General features: G+C 39.7%; 1 protein-coding gene across 1 annotated transcript in view; it reads left to right on the top strand.

Annotated features, from left to right (window-relative positions):
• Positions 1-25,445, top strand: part of LOC124620111 (WD repeat-containing protein on Y chromosome) — a 480,275-nt gene that overhangs the window by 61,615 nt on the left and 393,215 nt on the right. The window contains exon 5 of the mRNA XM_047146781.1: positions 18,075-18,273. Coding sequence (XP_047002737.1) covers positions 18,075-18,273 — 199 coding nt within the window. The remainder of the gene's footprint in view (positions 1-18,074; positions 18,274-25,445) is intronic.

The raw sequence follows: 25,445 nt of genomic DNA, 5'->3' as shown, positions 1-25,445 counted from the left end.
GTGTCGGTGAACGGATTTGTAGTCAGCACCAGTGAGCAGCAGCTGCCGTCGTTGGCGTTGGTTTCTGGTCATGGAGTCCATGCCCCCGCAATGTGTGTGAGGGCTGCTTACTCTCCATACTGGATCTTTGTCATCAAATAGATCTCATCAGAACTCTTCTTAGTCTAAACTGTTGAGATTTTCCTTGCATCTTTTCTTGTATGGTATTTATTAATTTTCACCCCTGTTTACTGTTTATGCAGAATCCAACTTTGCAAAACAATTTTGTCTTGTTACTATTGGTTGCTATGGCAACTCACAATATCTTCTTATCTTGATTTCATTTCAAAATGACTCTTTCTTTGAGTCCTGATCACGTCGCCCGACACGTTCTAATGGTTTCAGCGACAAGGGAAGCGATGCAAAACTGGATTGCGAAGTTCACACTTCTCTTATTATAGTTGAATTACTTGAAACATTACCCAATCCTCTTCTCTAGATATTTGGCTGTGTTGATCTCCATAACTTCTTCTCTGAAGAAATAATGCAGGTTAGAGGAACAAAAAAATTACTATCTCTCTCACTTGAAATAACTCGGAACTCTCATACTTTCATTTCTGCTCAGGTGTATTTTCCTTTACACAAGTTTCATATAATCATACAAACTCTTGCAAGTACACTACACTGATACCCATTAGATACAATTAAATACAATCACAATTGCCTGGTTTTAACAACCAAATAATTTATAGACTTCCCATGTGTCTTGCTTTGTTCAGAGCTAAGATATGAAGTAAGTTAAAAGTCTATAGTCAAATGTTTGTTTTCCTTTTTTTTTTTTCAACAATGACATTCACTAACACAGCAAAGAATAGCTTTTAATTATTTCGTGTCCTCTCACACAGTGTCTGTGGCTCTTGCAGCAAAACACTTGGCAGCGTCGTTCTACTGCCTCGCTTATCATCTTCTCATTACAAACTTCCAACCTGCACACAGAAACCAGCCTGCACACAGAAACCGGCAGCATAGTAGATATGTTTCTGCTCTCTTACTTACTTTTAAAACATCGGGTGTTCGAGATGGTGGAAGGCCAAGTGTCTCTAGAGTTTACACCGAAATTCTCGAGTCACTACAATGGTCTATATCAGTTATCTGGATCTGAACAGCTTGCTCATCTTTTTTCACATTATAGAGTTTTAGCACCACTGTCTTACTTGCATTTATTGCCAATCTGTTATGACTGATTCAGTTTTCATTATTGTTCAGTGTCTCTGTTGTAAACTTCTGAAGTGTTTCAATTTGTTTCCCACTAACTAGTACACTAGTATCAACAGCAAATTGAATGGCGTTTTCACTGAATTTGTTCAGGTCATTCACATATAACAGAAACATAGAAGTGGTTGGAATACTGACCCTTGTGGCACTCCATATTTAATGGCTTCATTGTTTGAAAAATGTAGACTTAATATGTTGAAACTTTGGTGTTGCACTTCAACCACTTGGTTTCATCCACTTAGACATTATTTTTTCCAGTTATTGGATGTTCCTCTAATTTTCATGTTGTCAAGCTTAAGCTATTGTTTAATGTGAACTATGAAATCAAAGTCCTTAGAGAAATTTACATATATTCCAGTGACATTTTCTTCATTATCAGTTCCTGAAAGTATTTTATTTAAAAGTTCATTCTGAGATGACTGAAAGCTATTTTGAATACCAACCATTTTCCTATACTGTATTAGGCATGCTAATGTGCTGTATTTTTTGTGTTTCTGTATTTTTGTCCACCTCTGTAGTTGCTTGTATGCACAGGAGTTGGAAAACTTTGCCTGTTTATTTTCCAGTAAGAAGCTAGATTTTCTTCCATTTTGCAGTTTTGATTTACACTATTGGCCATTAAAATTGCTACACCAAGAAGAAATGCAGATGATAAATGGGTATTCATTGGACAAATATATTATGCTAGAACTGACATGTGATTACATTTTCACACAATTTGGGTGCATAGATCCTGAGAAATCAGTACCCAGAACAACCACCTCTGGCCATAATAACGGCTGTGATACGCCTGGGCATTGAGTCAAACAGAGCTTGGATGGTGTGTACAGGTACAGCTGCCCATGCAGCTTCAACATGATGCCACAGTTCCTCAAGAGTAGTGACTGGCGTGTTGTAGCAAGACGGTTTCAATTACTGAGAGATCTAGAATATGGGCTGGCCAGGGCAGCAGTCAAACATTTTCTGTATCCAGAAAGGCCCGTACAGGACCTGCAACATGCAGTCATGCATTATCCTGCTGAAATGTAGGGTTTTGCAGCAATCGAAAGAAGGGTAGAGCCACGGCTTGTAACACATCTGAATTGTAACATCCACTGTTCAAAGTGCCATCAATGCGAACAAGAGGTGACCGAGATGTGTAACCAATGGCACCCCATACAATCACGGCGGATGATATGCCAGTATGGTGATGATGAAAACACGCTTCCAATGTGTGTTCACCGCGATGTCCCAAACACAGATGCGACCATCATGATGCTGTAAACAGAACCTGGATTCATCCGAAAAAATGACGTTTTGCCATTTGTGCACCCAGGTTCATCATTGAGTACACCATCGCAGGCGCTCCTGTCTGTGATGCAGTGTCAAGGGTAACCACAGCCATGGCCTCCGAGCTGATAGTCCATGCTGCTGCAAACATCGTTGATCTGTTCATGCAGATGGTTGTTGTCTTGGAAACATCCCCATCTGTTGACTCAGGGATCAAGACGTGACTGCACGATCCATTACAGCCATGCGGATAAGATGCCTGTCATCTCAACTGCTAGTGATATGAGACTGTTGGGATCCAGCACGGCGTTCTGTATTACCCTCTTCAACCCACGGATTCCATATTCTGCTAACAGTCATTGGGTCTCGAAGAACGTGAGTAGCAGTGTTGTGATACGACAAACTACAACTGCAATAGGCTACAATCCGACCTTTATCAAAGTTGGAAACGTGATGGTACACATTTCTCCTCCTTACATGAGGCATCACAACAATGTTTCACCAGGCAACATCGGTCAGTTGCTGTTTGTGTATGAGAAATTGGTTGGAAACTTTCCTCATGTCAGCACATTGTAGGTGTCGCCACTGGCACCAACGTTGTGTGAATGCTCTGAGAATCTAATCATTTGCATATCACAGCATCTTCTTCCTGTCATTAAATTTTGCATCTGTAGCATGACATCTTTGTGGTGTAGCAATTTTAATGACCGGTAGTGTAAATATCTCACCAATATGTCTTCTCTGTTGGAGTAAGACTATCCTTGACATCTGCCCACAAACCAAACTTGTGGAATTTGATGAAAGAATTGCTTCTTTGTGGCTCATATATTCCTCTCTCACCATAATACATCTGTCTGTTTGGAAAGATACAAATACATTTTAATACATTGTTTTGCAAGTGAACTCTACTCTGAATATGAAAGTTTATGGAAATAAAACCAAATGTTCTATTGTTGAAGGTATTTGAACTGTTTCATTGAAGGGCACCACCAGGTTCAGTTGGGTGATCTAATAAAGCAAGAGAACATTAAATCTGAGCCTTTGAGGTCTTCACTCGATACTGTGGCTGACCTGGGTCTTTTCACTTTGGAACTGACCACAAGGATTTATTAATATAGCAATAAACAAATTCTACATCTTACCTCTGCCATGACTTTGCGCCTCTTATTTTCAGATAATGAAATGCTGTAAGATAAAAATTGCCACCTCACATCTTTGGGCAATTTACTTTTCTTCTAAGTGTAGTATAAGTCATTTACATGGCAATCATATTTCAAAGGCTTCTCTGTCTTCAGGTGCCTGACTCAAATGCTGTAGGAGTGACATCTTCCATGGCAATAGAAGGTGCAGTGCATGTGACTTCTCCACTTCCAATTCCTTGAACGTCTCTTTGAAGGGCTTCAAAACTATTTGTGTTTTATAAGGCATGCTATAAATTAAACACCAATGTAGAAGAATTACAGAAACAGAATAGCATGCATATCATCAGAAGAGAAATTAGTTCACTCATCAGTGAAATATAAATTTCTTCAATTCAAGCTATTTCTCCCTTCTCAGAGAGCTTTTTGCAAAAAGCTGAATTTTGGCTTTCTACCAATTGTAACAATGTCAGCTACATATTCCAGTAAGTGTCATTGTGCTGTTCCAGTGATCTATTAGGAACATGGAAAAGACCCCTTTTCTTTGTGTACTTGACAACTGGTTTCACTGCAGTCAAAAGACCATGAACATGTTCACAATTGACGCATATATATGCTGCATTAAAAGCAGTTCATAGTGTTATATTTAGCATATAGCAGGAAAAACTGAATTATGAATAAACACCCAGTGCAGCAATAGCATTGATGGTCTCAACAATTCCCTTTTAAAGTTATCACTCATTATTGGTTCTTCTGGAAACAGGGTCTTGAAATTTCAGAGTCCAGTCTCAAAACAGGTGATAGTACATGTTAGACATATTTCTTCTTACACTACATTTCCACATACTTGTAGCTCTGAGCATTCGCCACTTGTGATATAATCAATTACCTGAGGCATAATTACACCTCTGGGCTTTTAGCACTTTCTGCCATGTGCCACAACATTGTTGTGGGATGAGGTATAATAGTCTTTGAAGATACTTCATCATAAGTTCTCCAGCATTGACTAATGCCTGAACCAGGTCCAAAATACCTTTACCTTCTACGGTTCCATATGAACTTAGGTCTTGCACACACATAGCCACTATTTATCAACAATTATCTGCTGGGCAGGTTTAAGAAGGCATTTTTTGTCCACACAAGACACTTGTTAGACATACATGGATGGTGAGATATGTGTGAAGTGCCACTTGATCTTGTAGCATGAGAGTAAATTTCACTGCAGAGCAAACATCAAACAAAATTAATGTTTTTCCCATCATTATCAAATATAGGCTTAAATAGCATCCAAATGGAACTTTTAAGATTTTTTTAAGGATGCGTGGTTCTATATTCACTAATGATTAAATTTTCTTTTACTTTACCTTATTTTGATACACTCTCCTTCCTTTGCAAACCATGTTTAGTTTCCTTGCTCATTTTCTGTGATAAGAAAAATATGGAAATCTACACTACTCTATTAAGAACTGCTTTTCTCACAATTTATAGACCATAGCCTGCAATGGTAGTCAGTGATACCACCAGCCTGTAAGCCGCAGTGCTTCCAACCAGCTTTGCCTTGCCTGCGTAGGGATGTCACAATGTTGCTGAGTGCAGCCATGGCCTCGGTCTCTATGCATACCTCTGCTGAGCCTGCAGCACACCAGTGCATGCATGCAGGATTTCTTGGCCTGTATGGTGATGTTACAGGCTTGTTTTGTCCAAACCTGTTGCAGTCCAGTGTTGTCGCAGTCTGCACACAAGCTGGACCTCTGTGCATGTCTCTGTCTTATATGACGTTCAGGTTCTGTCTGTACGAGGGATGCCCAATAAAGAATGGTCATAAATTTTTTTTTTTTGTTTTTTTTTTTGACAACATACCTTTACTCATCCTCATAATTTTGATGGTTCTTCTCAAACTTTTTGAGAGGTCCTTCAAAATCGCCTCCACAGTCTTCACCACTGCCTCTGATGATCGATAATGCCTCCCATGGAGGCGTTTTCTCACGTTAGGGAATAGAAAAAAGTCACATGAGGCTAAATCCTGACTATAGGGAGGATGAGGGAGCACTTCATGTTGATTTTTGCAAGATATTCAGCAACAAAATTAGCAATATGCGGCCGCGCATCCAGCCTGCTTCACAGAAATGTGATCTTTTGCACCTGATATGGACTTGCAATATTTTCAGGACATCCATGTAGTATTGTCCAGTTACTGATGTGTGTGCAGGTACAGCATGCTGATAAACCATTCCATGAATATCAAAGAATGAGGTGACCATAACTTTCCCAGCAGAAGCAATCACTTTTGCTTTTTTGGGGGTTGGTGATGAAGGAGATTTCCACACTGAGCTTTGCTGTTTGTTCTCAGGATCAACAAGTTGTAGCCAAGTTTCATCAGCAGTGATTACATTTGGAAGAAACTTCCTCTAACATCAAGTTTAATTGCATGCAGACCTGCACATGAATGTCCTTTTGTTGAATGTACTTGAATCAATAGTCTTGGAACACACTGCACGCAAACAGGTGTCATGTAATTTTTTGGTCACCAATGAGTGAGTGGCATCCAATGAAATGTTTAATATTTCAGAAAGTGATCTTAAGGTAATTCGTCGATCCTCTCTCACGCTGACAGCAGCAGCATTGATGTTATCTTCCATAAGAGCAGTAACTGGAGAATCAGGTCCACCTTCCTTTGAAATCGATTGTCTCTCCTCTTCAAACATTTTAAACCACCTTCAAGCTGTGCTATATGGAAGTATAGACTCTCCATTGTTGATGTTGTGGCCTTCAGTCCTGAGACTGGTTTGATGCAGCTCTCCATGCTACTCTATCCTGTGCAAGCTCCTTCATCTCCCAGTACCTACAGCAACCTACATCCTTCTGAATCTGCTTAGTGTATTCATCTCTTGGTCTCCCTCTACGATTTTTACCCTCCACGCTGCCCTCCAATGTTAAATTTGTGATCCCTTGATGCCTCAGGACATGTCCTACCAACCGATCCCTTCTTCTAGTCAAGTTGTGCCACAAACTTCTCTTCTCCCCAATCCTATTCAGTACCTCCTTATTAGTTACGTGATCTACCCACCTAATCTTCAACATTCTTCTGTAGCACCACATTTTGAAAGCTTCTATTCTCTTCTTGTCTAAACTATTTATTGTCCATGTTTCACTTCCATACATGGCTACACTCCATACAAATACTTTCAGAAATGACTTCCTGACACTTAAATCTATACTCGACGTTAACAAATTTCTCTTCTTCAGAAACGCTTTCCTTGTCATTGCCAGTCTACATTTGATATCCTCTCTACTTCGACCATCATCAGTTATTTTGCTCCCTAAATAACAAAACTCTTTTGCTACTTTAAGTGTCTCATTTCCTAATCTAATTCCCTCAGCATCACCTGACTTAATTCAACTACATTCCATTATCCTTGTTTTGCTTTTGTTGATGTTCATCTTATACCCTCCTTTCATGACACTGTCCATTCCGTTCAACTGCTCTTCCAAGTCCTTTGATGTCTCTGACAGAATTACAATGTCATCGGCAAACCTCAAAGTTTTTACTTCTTCTCCCTGGATTTTAAAACCTACTCCAATTTTTTCTTTGTTTCCTTTACTGCTTGCTCAATATACAGATTGAATAACATCAGGGAGAGGCTACAACCCTGTCTCACTCCCTTCCCAACCACTGCCTCCCTTTCGTGCCCCTCGACACTTATAACTGCCATCTGGTTTCTGTACAAACTATAAATAGCCTTTCGCTCCCTGTATGTTACCCTTGCCACCTTTAGGATTTGAAAGAGGGTATTCCAGTCAACATTGTCAAAAGCTTTCTCTAAGTCTACAAATGCTAGAAATGTAGGTTTGCCTTTCCTTAGTCTTTCTTCTAAGATCAGTCGTAGGGTCAGTATTGCCTCACGTGTTCCAACATTTCTATGGAATCCAAACTGATCTTCCCCGAGGTCGGCTTCTACCAGTTTTTCCATTCGTCTGTAAATAATTCACGTTGATATTTTGCAGCTGTGTTTATTAAACTGATAGTTCGGTAATTTTCACATCTGTCAACACCTGCTTTCTTTGGCAATGGAGTTATTATATTCTTCTTGAAGTCTGAGGGTATTTCACCTGTCTCATACATCTTACTCACCAGATGGTAGAGTTTTGTCGGGACTGGCTTTCCCAAGGCCATCAGTAGTTCTAATGGAATTTTGTCTATTCCCGGGGCCTTGTTTCGACTCAGGTCTTTCAGTGCTCTGTCAAACTCTTCACGCAGTATGGTACCTCCCATTTCATCTTCATCTACATCCTCTTCCATTTCCATAATATTGCCCTCGAGTACATCGCCCTTGTATAGACCCTCTATATACTCCTTCCACCTTTCTGCTTTCCATTCTTTGCTTAGAACTGGGTTTCCATCTGAGCTCTTTATATTCATACAAGTGGCTCTCTTTTCTCCAAAGGTCTCTTTAATTTTCCTGTAGGCAGTATCTATCTTACCCCTAGTGAGATAAGCCTCTACATCCTTACATTTGTCCTCTAGCCATGCCTGCTTAGCCTGTCACTTCCTGTCGATCTAATTTTTGAGACGTTTGTATTCCTTTTTGCCTGCTTCATTTACTGCATTGTCCGCCCCAGTAGCTGAGTGGTCAGTGTGACGGATTGCCGTCCTCTGGGCCCGGGTTCGATTCCCGGCTGGGTCGGAGATTTTCTCCGCTCAGGGACTGGGTGTTGTGTTGTGTTCATCATCATTTCATCCCCATCCGGCGTGCAGGTCGCCCAATGTGGCGCCGAATGTAATAAGACCTGCGATATGGCGGCCGGACCTGCCCCGCGAGGGGCCTCCCGGCCAATGACGCCAAACGCTCATTTCCATTTTCCATTTACTGCATTTTTATATTTTCTCCTTTCATCAATTAAATTCAATATTTCTTCTGTTACCCAAGGATTTCTACTAGCCCTCGTCTTTTTACCTACTTGATCCTCTGCTGCCTTCACTACTTCATCCCTCAGAGCTACCCATTCTTCTTCTACTGTATTTCTTTCCCCCATTCCTGTCAATTGCTCCCTTATGCTCTCCCTGAAACTCTGTACATCCTCTGGTTTGGTCAGTTTATCCAGGTCCCATCTTCTTAAATTCCCACCTTTTCGCAGTTTCTTCTGCAAAAAGAGTCTCCATAGGGCTCTTGTAACATTGTATAGGCCTCAGCTGAAGGTTTGTTGAGACGAAAGCAGAATTTCTGAGCTGCATATTGTTCCTCATATGTTACCACCATTGTAGCAGTAGGGCATACTGAACATGTCTGACCTTGCCAGCCTTTCACAGGCAGGAACCAGGAGTCCCAACAATGAATCTACTACAGCATGTTTGTTGCACATTAAGCTAACAGAATAAGAAAAGATTATATTTTAGTGTGAGAAATTATGAACATAAAGAAATTATGATCATTCTTTATTGAACAACCCCTGCAATTTTCAGTATGAGATGTCTGTAATACACTTTGGGTGTTTTGTAATGGCATGCATTGTAAACTGTTAGTATGTAGATATACAGTGGCTACTTCATTACTTCGTTTAGCATATTTTCTGTTCATCTCCTTGGGTAGCTTATTCATGATTTCTTCAGGTGTACAGCTTCTATACCCAGATGTTCCCACAGTTTTCAGACAGAAACTACGGCCATAGTCACAGTGCACATTACACTAAGGTGGCAAAAGTCATGGATTAACTCCTAATACTAAATTGGGCCTCCTCTTGCCTTGTGTAGTGCAGAATCTTGATATGGCAAGGACTCAACAATTGATTGGAAGTTCTCTGCAGAGGCACTGAGTGATGCTGCCTCTATAGCCATTGGTACCTGCGAAAGTTTTGCCAGTGCAGGATTTTGTGCATGAACTGACCTCTCGATTACGTGCAATAAGTGTTTAATGAGATTCATGTTGGGTGATCTGGGTGACTAGATCATTCACTTGAATTATCCAGAATGTTTTTCAAATCAGTCATTAATAATTGTGGCCTGTTGATAGGGTGCATTGTCATCCATAAAAATTCTATCATTGTATGAGAACATGAAACCCATGAATGGCTGCAAGTGGTCTCCAAGTAGCCAAACATAACCATTTCCAGTCAATGACTGGTTACCTTGGACCAGTAGACTCAGCCCATTCTATGTTATCACAGTCCACACCTTTATGGAGCCACCACCAGCTTGCACAGTGCATTGTTGACAACATGGGTCCAAGGCTTCATGGGGTCTGTGCCACAGTTGAACACTACCATCAGCTCTTACTAATTGAAGTCAGGATTCATCTGATCAGACCACAGTTTTTCATATATAGCGTGCAACTGGTATGGTCATGAGTCTAGACCACAGTTTCCCATGTCTAGGGTGCAATTTACATGGTCATGAGTCCAGGACAGGTGATGCAGGTCATGTCATGCTATTAAAAAAGGGACTTACATTGGTTGTCTTCTGCCATAGCTCATTAATGCAACATTTCACCACACTGTCCTAACAGATATGTTTGTCATACATTCCATGTTGATTCCTGTGGTTATTTCATGCAATGTTGCTTGTCTGTTAGGATATACAATTTTTACACAAACACTGCTGTTCCCAGTCATTAAGTGATGGACATTGACCACTGTATTGTCTGTGGTGAGAGGTAATAGTTGAAATTTGGTACTCTACACCTACATCTACATCTGTGTTATACTCTCTGCAAACCACCAAGAGTTGTATGGCAGAAGGTATATCCCATTGTACCAGTTATTTGGGAGTTCTTCCTGTTCCATTCATGTATGGAGTGTGAGAAGAATGATTGTTTGAGTGCCTCTGTGCTTACAGTAATTATTCTAATCTTACCCTCACAATCCCTCTGTGAGAAATTTGTAGGGGGTTGTAATATATCCATAGAGTAACCATTTAAATCTGGTTCTTGAAACTTTGTCAATAGACTTTCTTGGGATAGTTTATATCTGTCTTCAAGAGTCTGCCAGTTCAGTTCCTTCAGTATCTCTGTGATACTGTGTATTCCAGCACTCTCTTGACACTGTGAATCTCAGAAAATTGAATACCCTAATGGTGTCCAAAATGGAATGTCCCATGCATCTAGCTCCAACTACCACTCTGCATTCAGAGTCTGTTAATTCTCATTGTGCTGCCATGAACACATCAGTAACCTTTTCACAGTCACCTGAATACAAATAACAGCTGCATCAATGCATTGTCCTTTTATACCTTACATACATGATACTGCCACTGGCTGTGTGTGTGCATATCCATGAATGCAATACTACCACCATCTTTATATGTGCATATTGCTGTCCTATGACTTCTGTCACATCAGTGTGTTACCATTAACACTAATAATTCTCTTCAATTACTTTTATCTTAAGATAGTTAGTGTAACTGTTAGAAATGATTCTCTCCTTTATGAAGTGATGAAAAAAAGGATCTGTCTCTCTTTCTCCTAGTGTCATAATAAAGTTTCCTTTCTCGTCCTCATTTGTAATACTTTCAGTTCTAATTGTTTTTTAAAGAGTGTATTTTGAAATGTTGTAGCCAGTGTTGATTCATGTTGCATGGGTCATGATGCACAATAGCACTCACATAAATAAAAATAATAATACGATTCTCATTTTTAATGTAATATTTAAGGAAGATTAATAAATTTTCCATGATTGAAATAGTTCAAGAAAGATCATAATTAAGTGCATGACATTTGCCTCTAATACCACCTAATGGCTTAATACGTTTACTTTGTAACACAGCATGTGGTGGGAGCTTGTTTGGCCACTGATGTTCTGCATTGACTAGATGCAATTTTTCTATTAAGCCACATAATGCATCAACAGGACTTACACTACAACTTGTTACTATATAAAATTTGTTTTGTTATATCACTTCTCATACCACAGTTCTGAAGATGCTGTGTAGCAAAATGCATCAGATGTAAAAATAAAAGTATTTTGATGAGTAAGACAAGGGTAAAGTATTTGAACCAAACATGGTCACAAAGCTGCTCAAGGATTTCATGTCCAAAGGAATGTTTCTCCTCTTGAATGGTATCTACAGAACACACTGAAAGAATGAATTTGACTGGTGCCTGGCCTTGTGCTTATACATCTAGCAGCTTGCACTCACTTTCCACTGCTACTCCATTAAAATCAGCATGTTATTCCAATTTCAGATGAGTTGACAAACTACATTAAAAGTAAAACTGCTGTCATGATTCACATAATTTTGTGTGACATATGCTATCTCACCAGTCACTAGACAGATCACATATGTCTTTTCAAAATAAAATGTGTTCCCCTCCATCAAGCTGTTCTGAGCCAGTTCTTATTTCTATGCAGCATCCTTAATCAGCCAGGTATGAAATTCAATATCAAATTGATAACCAACATCTTTCTGAAATGAAGGCCTTGACCTTGTAAATACAGGTTTTTCTTCATATTGATTCATACTTTCATCATATTCTGTAGATCAAATTAAGAAGGAGAACATATTGGAATGTGGGATGATGTGAGTTATGCATTAACAAGACATAAGCAAGTGATACATTAACAGTACACTACCACTATGCTGCTTAATGCTGTTCATTACTAATGCCAGCTAAATGTAGTAAGTAAATTAACAAATGGAAAGCCCATGGTGGGATGTCAACAGTTTTTATTAAGTAAATTAGAAAAAAAATGATGCCATTTGAAAACAGCTGCTGCTTCCGCAACAGCACTAAATAGCTACCGGTACTGCTTATCTGCTATTGGTAACTTAATACTTACTGAATTACAATGGTGCTTTTCAAAGATAATAGTTATTTATATCTCTGAATATTGAGTCTTGTTTACTGTAAAATACTACTACATATGTAGCTTTACATTGAACGTTGGTACTTGTCTTGTAGCTAATGGAACTTTTCAAACCTTGAGACTAAATGTTCAGGTAATACGTAAAAAGACTAACTAATGAGGTACATTTTTAATATTCATTTGAATTGTTAGAAGTTCCTAATTTCCTGATTTGTTTTAAATGAAGGTTGCTGAATATCTTCCTAATATATAACTCCATTCTGAATCTAAGAAAAGGAGGCATTGTCTACTTGTAAACTATTTTCGTGTCTTCCATCAAGACTTTGTAAATGATAATTCATTTGAAACTGATTATCAGCATCAGCAACAAAAACCTTAAGGAGTAAATATATCAGGAAGTGAGTGTAAGAGTTCCAAGATCGTTAGAAAGGTTCTGCACTTTTCACTTCTGCTGAACAGACATTTTATGTAGTTCAGATGCATTATGTCAGAAGGTAACGCCACAAGGCAACAGAGAATATGCAGAATAACCCCAAACACTTTCTTTAGGTCAATATGACAAGAAATGCATCTAAGGACAAAACATGCTCAACTATGCTTTTTGACCAATTTATCTACATGATGACTCCATTTTAGCTCATTACTCATTATATGCAGGGTTTTTCATACAGTATATGACCATTGATGCCTACTTCACAGTGCTAAAAGGTCACTCTTGCTTGTTTGAACTGCATAATGTGAGTCTTTGTGAAGTTAAGACTTATACTGTTAGCTGTGGAAAATGTCTAGGCCTGATCACCTATCACCTGAGCTGTGTCTGCCAAAGCTGCATTTGGAAACTTGACTAGTGTGATTGTACCATCAGAAAACATTACAGTTTTGAATTGCACATTAAAGTCATGGGAAGAATGTGTATGCAGGTTATGAACATGATTGGGCACAGTACATCTACAGTTATAATGCAGTGAGGGAAAATGACTGTCTAAAAAACTTCTTATGTGCCCTAATTTCTCATATCTTATCTTCATGGCCCTTATGCAAAATTTATGTTGCCGGCAGTAGAATTGTCCTGCAGCTGGCTTCGAATGCTGCTTCTCAAAATTTCCAGAATAGTTTCTTGGAAAAAGGGCATCATGTTCCCTCCAGAGATTCCCATCTGAATTCACAAAGCTTCTCCCTAATACTTAAATGGGGATGAAACCTACCAGTAACAAATCTAACAGCTCACCTCTGAATTGCTTTGATGTCTTCCTTTAATCTTTCTTGGTGGTGATCCCAAATGCTTGAACAGTATTCAAAAATGTGTCACAGTAGCATTCTAAACACCATTTCCTTTTTTGAGCTACACTTTCCCAAAATTCTCCCAATAAAACAAAGTTGAGCATTAGCCTTCCCTACTATCAGACTGATGTGCTCATTCCATTTCATATTGCTTTTCAGTGTTGCACCTGGATATTTAAATGCTATGATTATGTTAAGCAGGACACTACTAATACTGTATGGGTTTGTTTTTCCCAGTTATCCACATTAACATATAGTTTTCCACATTTAGAGCTGGCTGCCACTCATCACTCACACTACAAATTTTATCTGTGTCATCTGGTATCTTCTTATCACATCATTTATCTACATAGGAAATAATAACAGTCCTCTCATACTTCCCTTGGGCACTCCGGATGATACCCTTGTCTTAAATGAACTCTCTCCTTGGAATACAAGATACTGGGTTCTATAAAATTGCTAAGGCATTCCTGGCCACTTGTTGACAAACTGACTGTTGAATTCTGACTTGGGTTCATTGGTCAATGTTCACCTGATAATTTTTCTGCCATTTAACCAGCATGAGTGGCTGGCATTGTCAAAGCTTCACCCTCCACTGCTGGAGGAGAATGGGGGCTGAGCTTGTGGCTGCAGGCTATATGTACCGGGCGTGTCAACATCCATGGGCTTCTCTGCTCTTATTTCTGGTGCAGTTCTCCTCTTACTACCTGCAATGGTCGTTCACTGCAGCATGGGAAGTCAGGATCCATCTACCCTCAGGTTTTCTTCTTTCTTCTTGATGCTGTTCTAATGTTTGTGTATTTCTATAGCTTCTCTGAACAAGTCACTGTGATAGCTCTTCTCTACAGCCAGAACTTCTACGTCAGCCAATTTTGGTATGTGGTCAATCTCACACAGTGTGTGCTCTGCCACAGCTGATTTCTCCACCTGCCCCAACCTGCAGTGTGGCTTATGTTCTGTGATCATGGTGTTGAAAGATTGTCCAGTCATTCCAATGTAAACTTTTCCTCATGTGCATACAACACAGAGATACTTGGCAAGAATGGATGAGGAACTGGTGGACATTTTCTGTCAACTAAGTATTGGAATGCATCGAGATGACTGAGACAAGATTGACAGCATCACTCACAGGAGCATACAGAATGTACTTGAGTGGTGAACTGAGCAACAGAATGAAAAGTTTGTAAGATGCCGGAAGCAGACTGGCAAGGCGATTCCTGACATGTCACACACAGAGGTCAATCTCACTGAACACCAATTAAATGAAGAGGAAGAGTCTGTCCTTCAAAAAGAAGGGAATTTTTCTATCATCCTTAGAATTATACTTCTTGAGAACATCATTGCTAAAACCGAAGCAGCCATCTGGCGGAGGAAGTATGCACCGAAACATACAAGCTATTGCATTGAGCAATACCACTGGCTTGCAACCTGAAGAAAGAAGAGGTACAAGCTATCAAGAAGCTTAATGCCCACAAGAGTATATTGGTACTGCCTGCCGATAAGGGGACTATGACCATCGTAATGAAGAACAAAGATTATGAGCAGAAGATCCGGTACCTATTAGACCCAACAACATACCAAAAACTAAGTGCAGGTCAGGTGCATCGTATCACATAGAATATGAATCAGGTTAATTAAATGAGGTGTCTTCTCTGCCAGCAGACATTCAGAAGAACCTGCATGACACAGAAGCCCTACCATCTCGGCTGTACAAATTACCGAAGATCCGCAAGAACAATATTCCACTAAGACCAGTTGTTAGTGCTATTGGCTCACCAACATATAAACTGCTAAAACATATGGCCTCTCTGCTCCAGCAGCACACGGGGAAGCTTGACACATACATAAAGGACTCAGGGTAGTTCACTGCGAAGCAGAAGAAACTAAAACTTCCACCAAATGACACCCAGGTCATCTTTGATATTGTTTCTTTGTTTATGAAAGTGTCACTAAGTGACTGTGGGGCACATTGGTTCCATTTTCTGCAAGGCATCACCAATCTCTTTCATGCATGTCTCACCATGAGCTATTTCACATGGAACAACTGTTTCTACAAACAGTTGGAAGGTATCACCATGGGCAGTCCTCTTAGTCCAGTGGTGGACAACTTCTTCATGGAATATTTTGAAGTGCAGTCACTCAGCTTGGCATCTTGTAAGCTGAAGGTGTGGTACAGATACATTGATGGTACCTCTGTTGTGTAGAGCCTTGCTGAGGAACAGCTCGGTGACTTCTTAAGACACTTGGAAAGCCTCCATTCCAACATAAAATTTACCATGGAAGTAGAAAAGGACAAAAAAAACTGCCATTTCTATATGTGCTGGCCACAAGGGATGGTGAAAGCCTGCGAGACAGCGTGTATTGAAAACCAACACAGAAGGACTGATACCTGCCCAAACTGTCAAATCAGAAAAGATGCATGATTAACATGCTCATAGTGTGAGCAAGATGAATATGTGAGCCACAGCACCTCAGACATGAAATGCAAACCTGGAAACTGTTCTGAGGAGCATTGAGTACTCCATAAGCTGTATTAGAAGTATAACAGAGTCAAACACTTGGCAAAGTGATACATCAGTAAATGCCAGTTACAGCCTTTCTACCATAGATTCCCAAAGTGGCGTACATAATCAGATGTATATTGTGCAAATTTGATGTAAAGACTATTTGCAGACCAACAGGGAAGGTCAAAGAGTGTCTCAGGTTAGTGAAGGAGAAAAGGGACCCACTTGCAGTGTCAGGAATATACTGCATACCATGCACATGAGGAAAAGTTTTTGTTTGAATGACTGGATGACCAATCAACACCAGGATCACAGAACACAAGCAACAATGCAGGTTGTGGCAAGTGGAGAAATTGGCCATGGCAGAGCACAAACTCTGTGAGATTGACCACATACTAAAATTCGCCGACATGGAAGTTGTGAAGAGCTATCATACCCACTTGTTCAGTGAACCTATAGAGATGCATAAACATGAGAACAGCTTCAACAATAATGAAGAAAGCCTCAGTGTAAATGGATCCTGGCTTCCCGTCCTCCAGTGAATGGCCGTTGCTGATAGCAAGAGGAGGACTGCACCGGAAAGGACCACAGACAAGCCCTTCAATATTGCCATGCCATGTACATCTAGTTTGTGGCCAAAAGCACAGCTCCAGTTCACCACCAACAGTGGAGGGTGAAGCTTTGACAATGTCAATGACTCGTGCTGGCAAAATGCCAGAAAAATCGTCAGATGAATATCAGCCAAAGAACTCGAGACAGGAGCTGACAAGCAGTTTCTTATACTAGGTTATATTACTTAAGAAATCTTTAAGCCCCTCACACATCTTGGAACATATTCTGTTTGCTCGTACCTTCATTAACAGAGTGCAGTGGAGCATTGTGTCAAATGCCGTACAGAGATCCAGAAACATTGAATCCACTTGTTGCCCTCCATCCATCACTTGTAGAATATCATGTGAGGAAAGAGCACACCAAGCCATGCATGAGTGGTGCACTCCCAGATCTGTGCTGATACATGAATCAATCATTTTGCAAGACGATGCAATGACTGTGGTTAAGGTCTTACGGTTTTGTGTCCTGTCCAATTTGTTGCCTCGGATTTTAGGGAGAGGATTTTGATGTGCTACTGGGTGACTGGCTCACCCAGGTTTTAGGTAAGAGGTCCGCTAGTCACAATTTCCTACTTGTTTCACTTCGGTTTCTGTTCTCTTTTCCTTGTGTTTCCTTTCCTTTTTTAGTACGTTTCTTCTCCTCTTGTTTTGCCTCTGTATGGGAGGATTTGGAACTGCGTCAGGTCTGTGTCTTTTAGCCGTTCTCCTTGTTCACTGTCCGTCTTCGTCCCTTCACCGCATGTGTTCCTGTTTCTATGCGTTTGGGCGCTGATGACCATGCTGTTTAGCGCCTGAAAACCTCAAACCACACACACACACAATTTGCCTCCCCCCCCCCTTTCACCTCTCACCCCTTCCTGCATATTATGGTCACCCATTCCAAGGCTACTTTACTCTGGTGACATAGACCATCAGCTTTCTGTTATTGAGAAAGACGCCATTCATGCAAGAGGTATGATATTAGTGCCATAACATTTCAGTTTGCTAAGTCAAATTTCATGATCCAAACAAAGGTATTGGCAGAGTTATCAAATATACCAATAGGATAATGTCATTACTGTTACACATAACATAAAGTACTGTACTTTGTTCTTGGTCAGTTTAACATAATGTGCGAGCAGTGAGGAAATGTTTTACATTAACTTTATGCATTTGTAGTATTAACACAGAAGATTAAATATCCTTCTTTCTGCCTTATAATTTTAATATTTTGGTTTCAGGTAACTCGTTGGCCATCAATTATTATGAAAATGTGTTATCATTTCTATGAAGATGTCAATCAAGAATCTATTCTCATATTAGGAGATGCTGATGGCAACATAAGAATACTATTAATTAAAGTTAAGAACAAAGGTCCATTTTATCATACACCTGGCACTGATGTGATTCACATACATTATGAAGGTCTTCTTTCTGTGAGTAATGACAACAATTTCAAAGTGCTATCTGTGATCTTTTGCAGGTCAAGTGTACAGTGAACTATATTTTGTTAAATAAGCTCACTGCAGAATGATATAGTGATCTGTGTGTTGGAGGTGCATGTAAAATCTGTTCTGGAGACGGGAAGGATGGGTTGACTGTTGGAAGGGGGGAGGAGGAAGATGAGGAGGATGAGCAGGAAAGGCAGCTCATATTAGTTTCATGCAGTGTGGAAGAGAGGAGAAAACAAAACAGAATTTCTTCCAAAATAAAATTCAGAACTGTAGGAAAAAGTGTTTATTATCACCAAATATACTAAAACTACCACTTTCTATTACTTACCTGCTAACTACAATACTCAATCAAAAGATCATAATTTTTATGAGATCTATAGACATTAGTTTGATCTTAGGCAGGTAAGACCTGTGAATGCTTTCTGTGTTCACATTTTTAGAACCTTATGACATTGTCACATAACACAATGGAAGAACATCGGAAATGGAAAGTACAATTCTACTAAAAGGTTTTTGAGCCAGAGTCATTTTGCATATTTAGTTGCAAGGAAAATATCAATGAACAATGTGATAATTTTGAGATTTCATGACTAATGGCTCTGGGTTTATTTCAAACTGATACTGAATTGGCAGGTCTGTGTGTGCAGTATATTAGGATGTGGGTTTGGTTCACAAAGATAATATTTATAATTTGAATATTTCTTATGTCATTGCCTTGATGTAAAATTCCATGATTTTTTTTTTGTAGGAGGAATCAATGTACATTGACATAAATTATTTAAAATGTCTTCTTTGTCACTATAGACTTCTTTGGCACACATAAAATTATATGGACATTTAACTGTTCATTAGAATTCTATAAACGTAATTATGACAATGATGTGCTAAATGTTGATTTTGTTATTCATTTATATAAAGGCAAGTGCTAGGTAAGTTTGTGTCAGAGGTTTATAGTGGGTTCTGTGGCAGTTTTATAGCACATTTTGAGGCAGATATGTATTGGCTATTGTGAAATTTCGACACTGTATTTGATCATATGACAATACAAGTTGACATGAGATGAAAGGGTGTGTTTCATAGTCTAGCTGAAAAACTGGACCTATTCCCATTCAAGCATCAAAGAACATCTCAATGAATCAGAATCAATGAGATAAGTGGTTTGAATTTCTACACACCCCTCTCTTGTAAAATTATGTACTACACTAACTGCATGTAGTAAGTGTCACTTTTTAGTATTTTGTTTACCTGTTGATGGCAGGGTATGTCAGAATATCAACATATCACCAGTTTATCAAACAATGTCAAATGTAAATACATATGTCAAGAAGACAAGCACACAACACAGACAAGAGAACATACGGACAGGACATTTATTATAAACATGCATCTTTTGGAAAATGAAACACAGAAAGTAGAGCTATTAGCTTGAAGCACTGTGCTCACCAAGCACATAACATACAATGATCAGATGGCCCCCTGAGTGTTTGTGACCAGATAAACCTCAATATTTCAGCAACTTCAAATGAGACATAACCATAAAATAAACACAAGTTCTATGGATTTTGGAAATTGGGAGAAGAGATACTGGTGGAGGTGGAAATGAACCAGTGTTTGGATTGTTCAGCTGGTAGAACACTTGTCCGTGAAGGGCAATGGTCCCAGATTCAGGTCCCAGTTCAGCACACAATTTTCATCTGCCAGGAAGTTTCAGATCAGTGCATAATCCATTGCAGAGTGATAATTCATTTTGGTCACATTATATCTCAGTCAAAGCATTATCAATCATAAAGCAATCAAAGCAATACTCAAGTCCTATTCCAAAACCTTATTCAGCATTATGTTTAAACAACAAAAAGTTTGTCACAAAATAAATCTCAAAGCCAATGGTTCGTTTAGCACAAATGAAGGAAAAGCCCTTATATCGTGATTTTAAAATTTTTCCAACAAAATGAGTATTCAAGGAACTCTTGTGCTTGCTGCTGGTCATCGTCAACTACACTCCATGACTTTTTGACTGGGCACCTGCCATTCATCCTCAGGTGAGCCATCAAAGGCAGAAAAAGGTGACCTCAATTCCACAATATATATTGCACTGTGAGTAACCCACCATTGCCTCAAAATTAAGTTGACTGATGGACCATACTACCCAGGCAGCACCCTCACTGGTGGAACTGCAGAACTCAGCTGGCCTCAGTGATGACACTCACTGTGGCCATCAGCACACTATGTTGTCTTTGATCTGAGAAAACCACGGAGATAGTAAGATCCCATGCATTATCCAGCTGGTAGCCACTGTCACAGTTCATCAGATTTTGCTCTGTGCATATTTCTGAGGGTTCTTTAAGAATGGAGTCACAAAACGGATTTTGGTGTATCCAAAACTATTCTTGAATAATTATACATTGAATGTCCAATAGAGATGAAATAATTGGCAATAGCAGACTTCAACAAAAATTTTCTGGGTTTGTGACTACATTGTCAATATGTAAAACTATTGATGTTTAAAGATAACAAAGGTAGCATCAAGATATTGGAGCCAACATTCTGGGTGTAGTGGTGTGGACTGGAGTACTGTTTCTTCAGAGGCTTCCATGAAGATGTCTGCTGCAATAGGTGAGAAAGGGGAGCCCCCAGCTACACCATCTCTCTGTTCATAGAAGTGACATTCTTCAGGATGTTTTTGTTTGCTACTGAATGAAAAAACTCTCTTTCTTGTATACCTGCAGACAAGGCTGTTATCTGATTCTAATAGGCTGTTAAGGATGAAGGGGAGGTATGTTAGAAGTTGTTTATTGGTGTTTTTTATTATTTCTTTTCACTGGTGGAAAACTGACATTATTATTGGTGCTTGCATTACTGCTTGTGATTGAAGGAAACCAGTAAATGGAAATCCAGGTGACAGTTGTGACTTGGTGCTGTTTTCCTGCTTTCTAGTGCCAGCTGAGGTGCATGAGTACTCCATGTACCTGTGGCTGCTGTGGTCTTCTGCATGCCTACATTTATTGCTTCACGTGAGCTGTTGTCCCATAACACTGCTATTGCTGACAGCCAAGATGTCAGATGTCAGTACCCAAATTCTCTATTCATATTGGTGGGTCACTTGGTTGTTTCTATTGCCTCTCTGATCTTCCTCCTGAAAGTAAGAGGCTGTTTTGCCAGTACGCAAGCTTCACCAAAATCAATCTGCTTACTGCACTCTTCCTGGTGTTCTACCACCACTGACTTGGTGTGTTGTCTTAGATATATCTTTCATGTTAAGATGTCTGATGCTGATGGGCCCCCTTGTCTCACCTGCATACACTAATTCACATTCACACCTGATTTTGTAAACTCCCACAGCCTGTAGTTTGTCAACTGCACCTTTCATTGTGTGAAGAACAGCTTTTATTCTGTTGCTGCTTAAGAAAATTGGCTTGATGGCTGCTCAGTGGAGAATTTTGCCTACCCATGCAGTGACACCTTGAGCATATAGTAATAGAGTGATGTTTTATGCTACCTTCTGTTAACGCCTTCATTCCTTATCACCATAGTTTTATCTATTACTTTCATTCCATAATCATCAGCACCAAAAATTGACTTGAGGTTTTGTAGTTCACCCTTTAGATATTCCTTGTTGCTGATCCTGTGAGCCGTTATGGTTAAAATATGCAGGGCAGATTTCTTCTGTGTAGGATGATGATGAGACGAGGCTTGAAGGTACCTGTCAGTACTGGCTTCCTATATGCTCTGTGACCTAGTTTACCATCAGGCTTTCTGTAAACTTCCATGTCAAGGAAAGACAGCACTCCATTCTTTTATATCTCCCTAATGAATTGGATTCTGCTGTGCCGGTGGTTGAAGTGTTGGTGGAAATTTCATAGCTCTTCCTCTCCATGTGACCAGATAACAAAGGTAGCATCAAGATATTGGAGCCAACATTCTGGGTGTAGTGGTGTGGACTGGAGCACTGTTTCTTCAGATGCTTCCATGAAGATGTCTGCTGCAATAGGTGAGAAAGGGGAGCCCCCAGCTACACCATCTGTCTGTTCATAGAATTCCCATTTCCACCTGAAATAGGTGCTTGTTAAACAGTGGCACACTAGCTTGCAGATATGGGGTGCCACTTGCTCCTCTAAGATGTTCATGGTACATTCATAAATAAAGACTTCAAGCTAACCATCAGGTCTGTGGCCAAGATACACTTTTCTTTTAAAAGTTCTGCAAAATGGGTGGAGTCCTTAACATATGAATTTGTTTGGCTCACCTAATGTTGGAGCTTTACAGCCAGTTCCTTTGCTAGACTGTACATAGGTAGATTAATTGTACTCACAATTGTCATAAAGGAAAGGCCTCTTTATGGATCTTTGGTACGCCATATACCCTTGGTGCCTGTGGAACTTGTGGGATGAACATTCTGACTGCGTCAAATTCATTGTAGTTTGCTGTAGCAGTGCTTGCATTGATTTGATTATCTTGGCTGTCAGATCTATCTTAAGCTTCTTATAGATGGGTTCAATCAGAAGATCCTCCATTCATTCATTACAATCTTCCATGTTCAACACAACACTTGCATTTCCCTTGTCTGCTCATGTTATTACTAAATGAGAGCTGTTCTTCAGTTCTGCAACAGCATGATGTTCCTCCTAGTTGATATTTTGTTTTGGAGGCTTTGCATGAGTTAGGGCCCATACTGTTTCTTGTCTAATCTTCTGCACCTCAGCTTGTGGCAAATCAAAGCCTCAACAGATTTGATGATGTCTTCTTTCGGAACTCCTTTTGGTATGACTGCAAAATTCATCCCTTTAGCCAGAATTTGTGTGGCTGCATTGCTTAAGGTGTGGCTGGAAAGGTTAACCACCATCCATCAAGTTTCCAGCATCAGTCCTTCCATGGTGGTTTTCTGCTGCAGTTTGTCAAATTTCCTCATCTGATGGATGGCAGTACTATCACTCAACCTTGTGGCCTGTTGACAGGTTAACATGTCAACCTTCTCTCAGTCATCCATGTCCAGATTTCCAGTAAGGAAGCTATACAGTTGACAAAGTTTCCTGTTGTTTGTATTGAGATTTACATGACTGTGGTGGATTCTTTCCCATAACAAAGCTTTTCTGGCTTGTACATAGATGTTCTTCCCATTGTTCGATTTTATATGGGACATCAGCATTAAGTTGGTTATTTATAATTGTAGGTCCCATAGCCATTGTCACAGTCCATAAAGTTTTTCTAGGTCTGTGACCACATTGTCAGTATGTAAAACTACCAACACTCCAGCCACTGTTGCAAGTGACCCTCTTTAGAGTGTTTTTGTTTCTGCTGAATGAGAAACCTTTGTTTCTTATATACCTGCAGATGTGGCTGTTATCTAATTCTGATATGCTATTAAGAATGAGGGGGCGGGATGTTAGAAGTTCTTTATTGGAGTTTTTATTATTTCTTTTCATTGGTGGAAAGTTTCTACTGTCTCTCTAATATCCTTCCTGAAAGTAAGAGGCTGTTTTGCCAGTATGCGAGCTTCACCAAAATCAATCTGTTTACCACATTCATCCTGGTGTTCTGCCACTGCTGACTTGGTGTGTTGTCTTAAGCAAATATATCTTTTGTGTTCAGATATCCATGTGCTGATGGGTCACCCCATCTAACTTACAGACATTAATCCACATTTTATAACCTTTGACACCATGCATCTTTTGTGCAAAGAACATCTGTCATTCTGTTGCTGCTCTGGAAAATTGGCTTGATGCCTGCTCAGCAGAGAATTTTGCCCACCCATTCAGTGTCACCTTGAAGGAAGCACAAAACATCTCTCTCTTATGATATGTTCAGATTTGTTTGGTTGCTAAACACAAGTGCATCACATATGTGCAATGAAATGTTCTTCGGTGGTGCCTGTGGTCTGGTCTACATAAGCCGTACCTCACCAGCAAGGTACTTAGTAAATTACAGCCTTCCACATGAACAAATTGTCCTTCACTGATCCCAGTGGGTCAATTATCTTAGATGGTGGGTGGAAAGCTGCTTTCACCTGAAAGTTATGGAGGATTCTTGCTATTTTAAATGAAATATTATCAGCAAAGGGAAGAACTGCTAGAGATTTTGCCATTGTACTCTCCTCTTTGCCCATTTCCAGGTTCTTGGCTTTAATTAACAGCACCCTTCATTTGTTTGCATGATAGAATATCCATCTTTTCTGACACTTTCTTTAGTTTGGCAGGCTCTTTAGGCAAGCTGAGACTGTGTGATCTCTGCATACAAGTGTTTTCAGTACACTTGTGGTTTACAACAGGTGATGATAATTCAGTGATTGGAAATATGAGATGGTTGTGTGGGCTTATGGTAAACTGAATTATCCAGAGAGTCAACATTCTTCCATCTAACAAAACTATGCAGGAAAGGCAGACAATCATCTGTTACTAATTCCATAATGAACCAGATATTCTTATGAATAGAGTTGAGGTGATGTAAAATCTCCACTAACTTATCTCCCCTCAGGCTGCACTGTGAAAGTATCATCCACACACCTTAAAAATACAGTTAATTTAAAGATCACTGACTCATGTGCTCTCTCATTGAAGTCCTTCACAAAAGTATAGCTGCTAGGGGAGACAGAGGGGTACCCATGACAATGCTGTCAATCTTTTCAGTATAGGCATGGCTGATCATAAAATAGATTAAGGAACGGGTGTGCCAAAACAAAATAGTGATGTCCACTTGAAACTTGTTACTAATTAGTGGCAAAGAATCTTGGTGAAATGGACCTTTGCTAAAAGAGATACTATGTCAAAGCTGACTAAATGGTCTTAACTACTTAGAAGCAAAGCCCCAACATGTTTGCAAGGTCAGCCATTTCTTATATGATGTGTGACTTTGCCTCCAATGACCTCAGCAAGGAAGCAACATATTTGCTAAATCATATGTGGAGCACCAATGTTGCTTATATCCCTTGAGGTAATGAGGAAGAATATAGGAGTGCATAAGTTTCCCACTGCACACATCCTGTAGGGTCATAAATGGATGTGGAATTATCTAGTAGATCACACACCTTATCATTCTCAGAAAACCAGTGAATATTTTTGGGCAGCCTTGCATCATTTTTAAAGTCTAATTCATAATTACACCAATAATTGTTACATTACTCTTTAAGGATTTTCAGTTATATTTCTGTCCTCTCGGAGATTTGAC

This window comes from Schistocerca americana, chromosome 6 (assembly GCF_021461395.2).
Source record: "Schistocerca americana isolate TAMUIC-IGC-003095 chromosome 6, iqSchAmer2.1, whole genome shotgun sequence".
Classification (NCBI taxonomy): domain Eukaryota; kingdom Metazoa; phylum Arthropoda; class Insecta; order Orthoptera; family Acrididae; genus Schistocerca; species Schistocerca americana.
The sequence above is the reverse complement of the archived record's forward strand: the minus strand, read 5'-3'. Positions and strand labels throughout refer to the sequence as shown.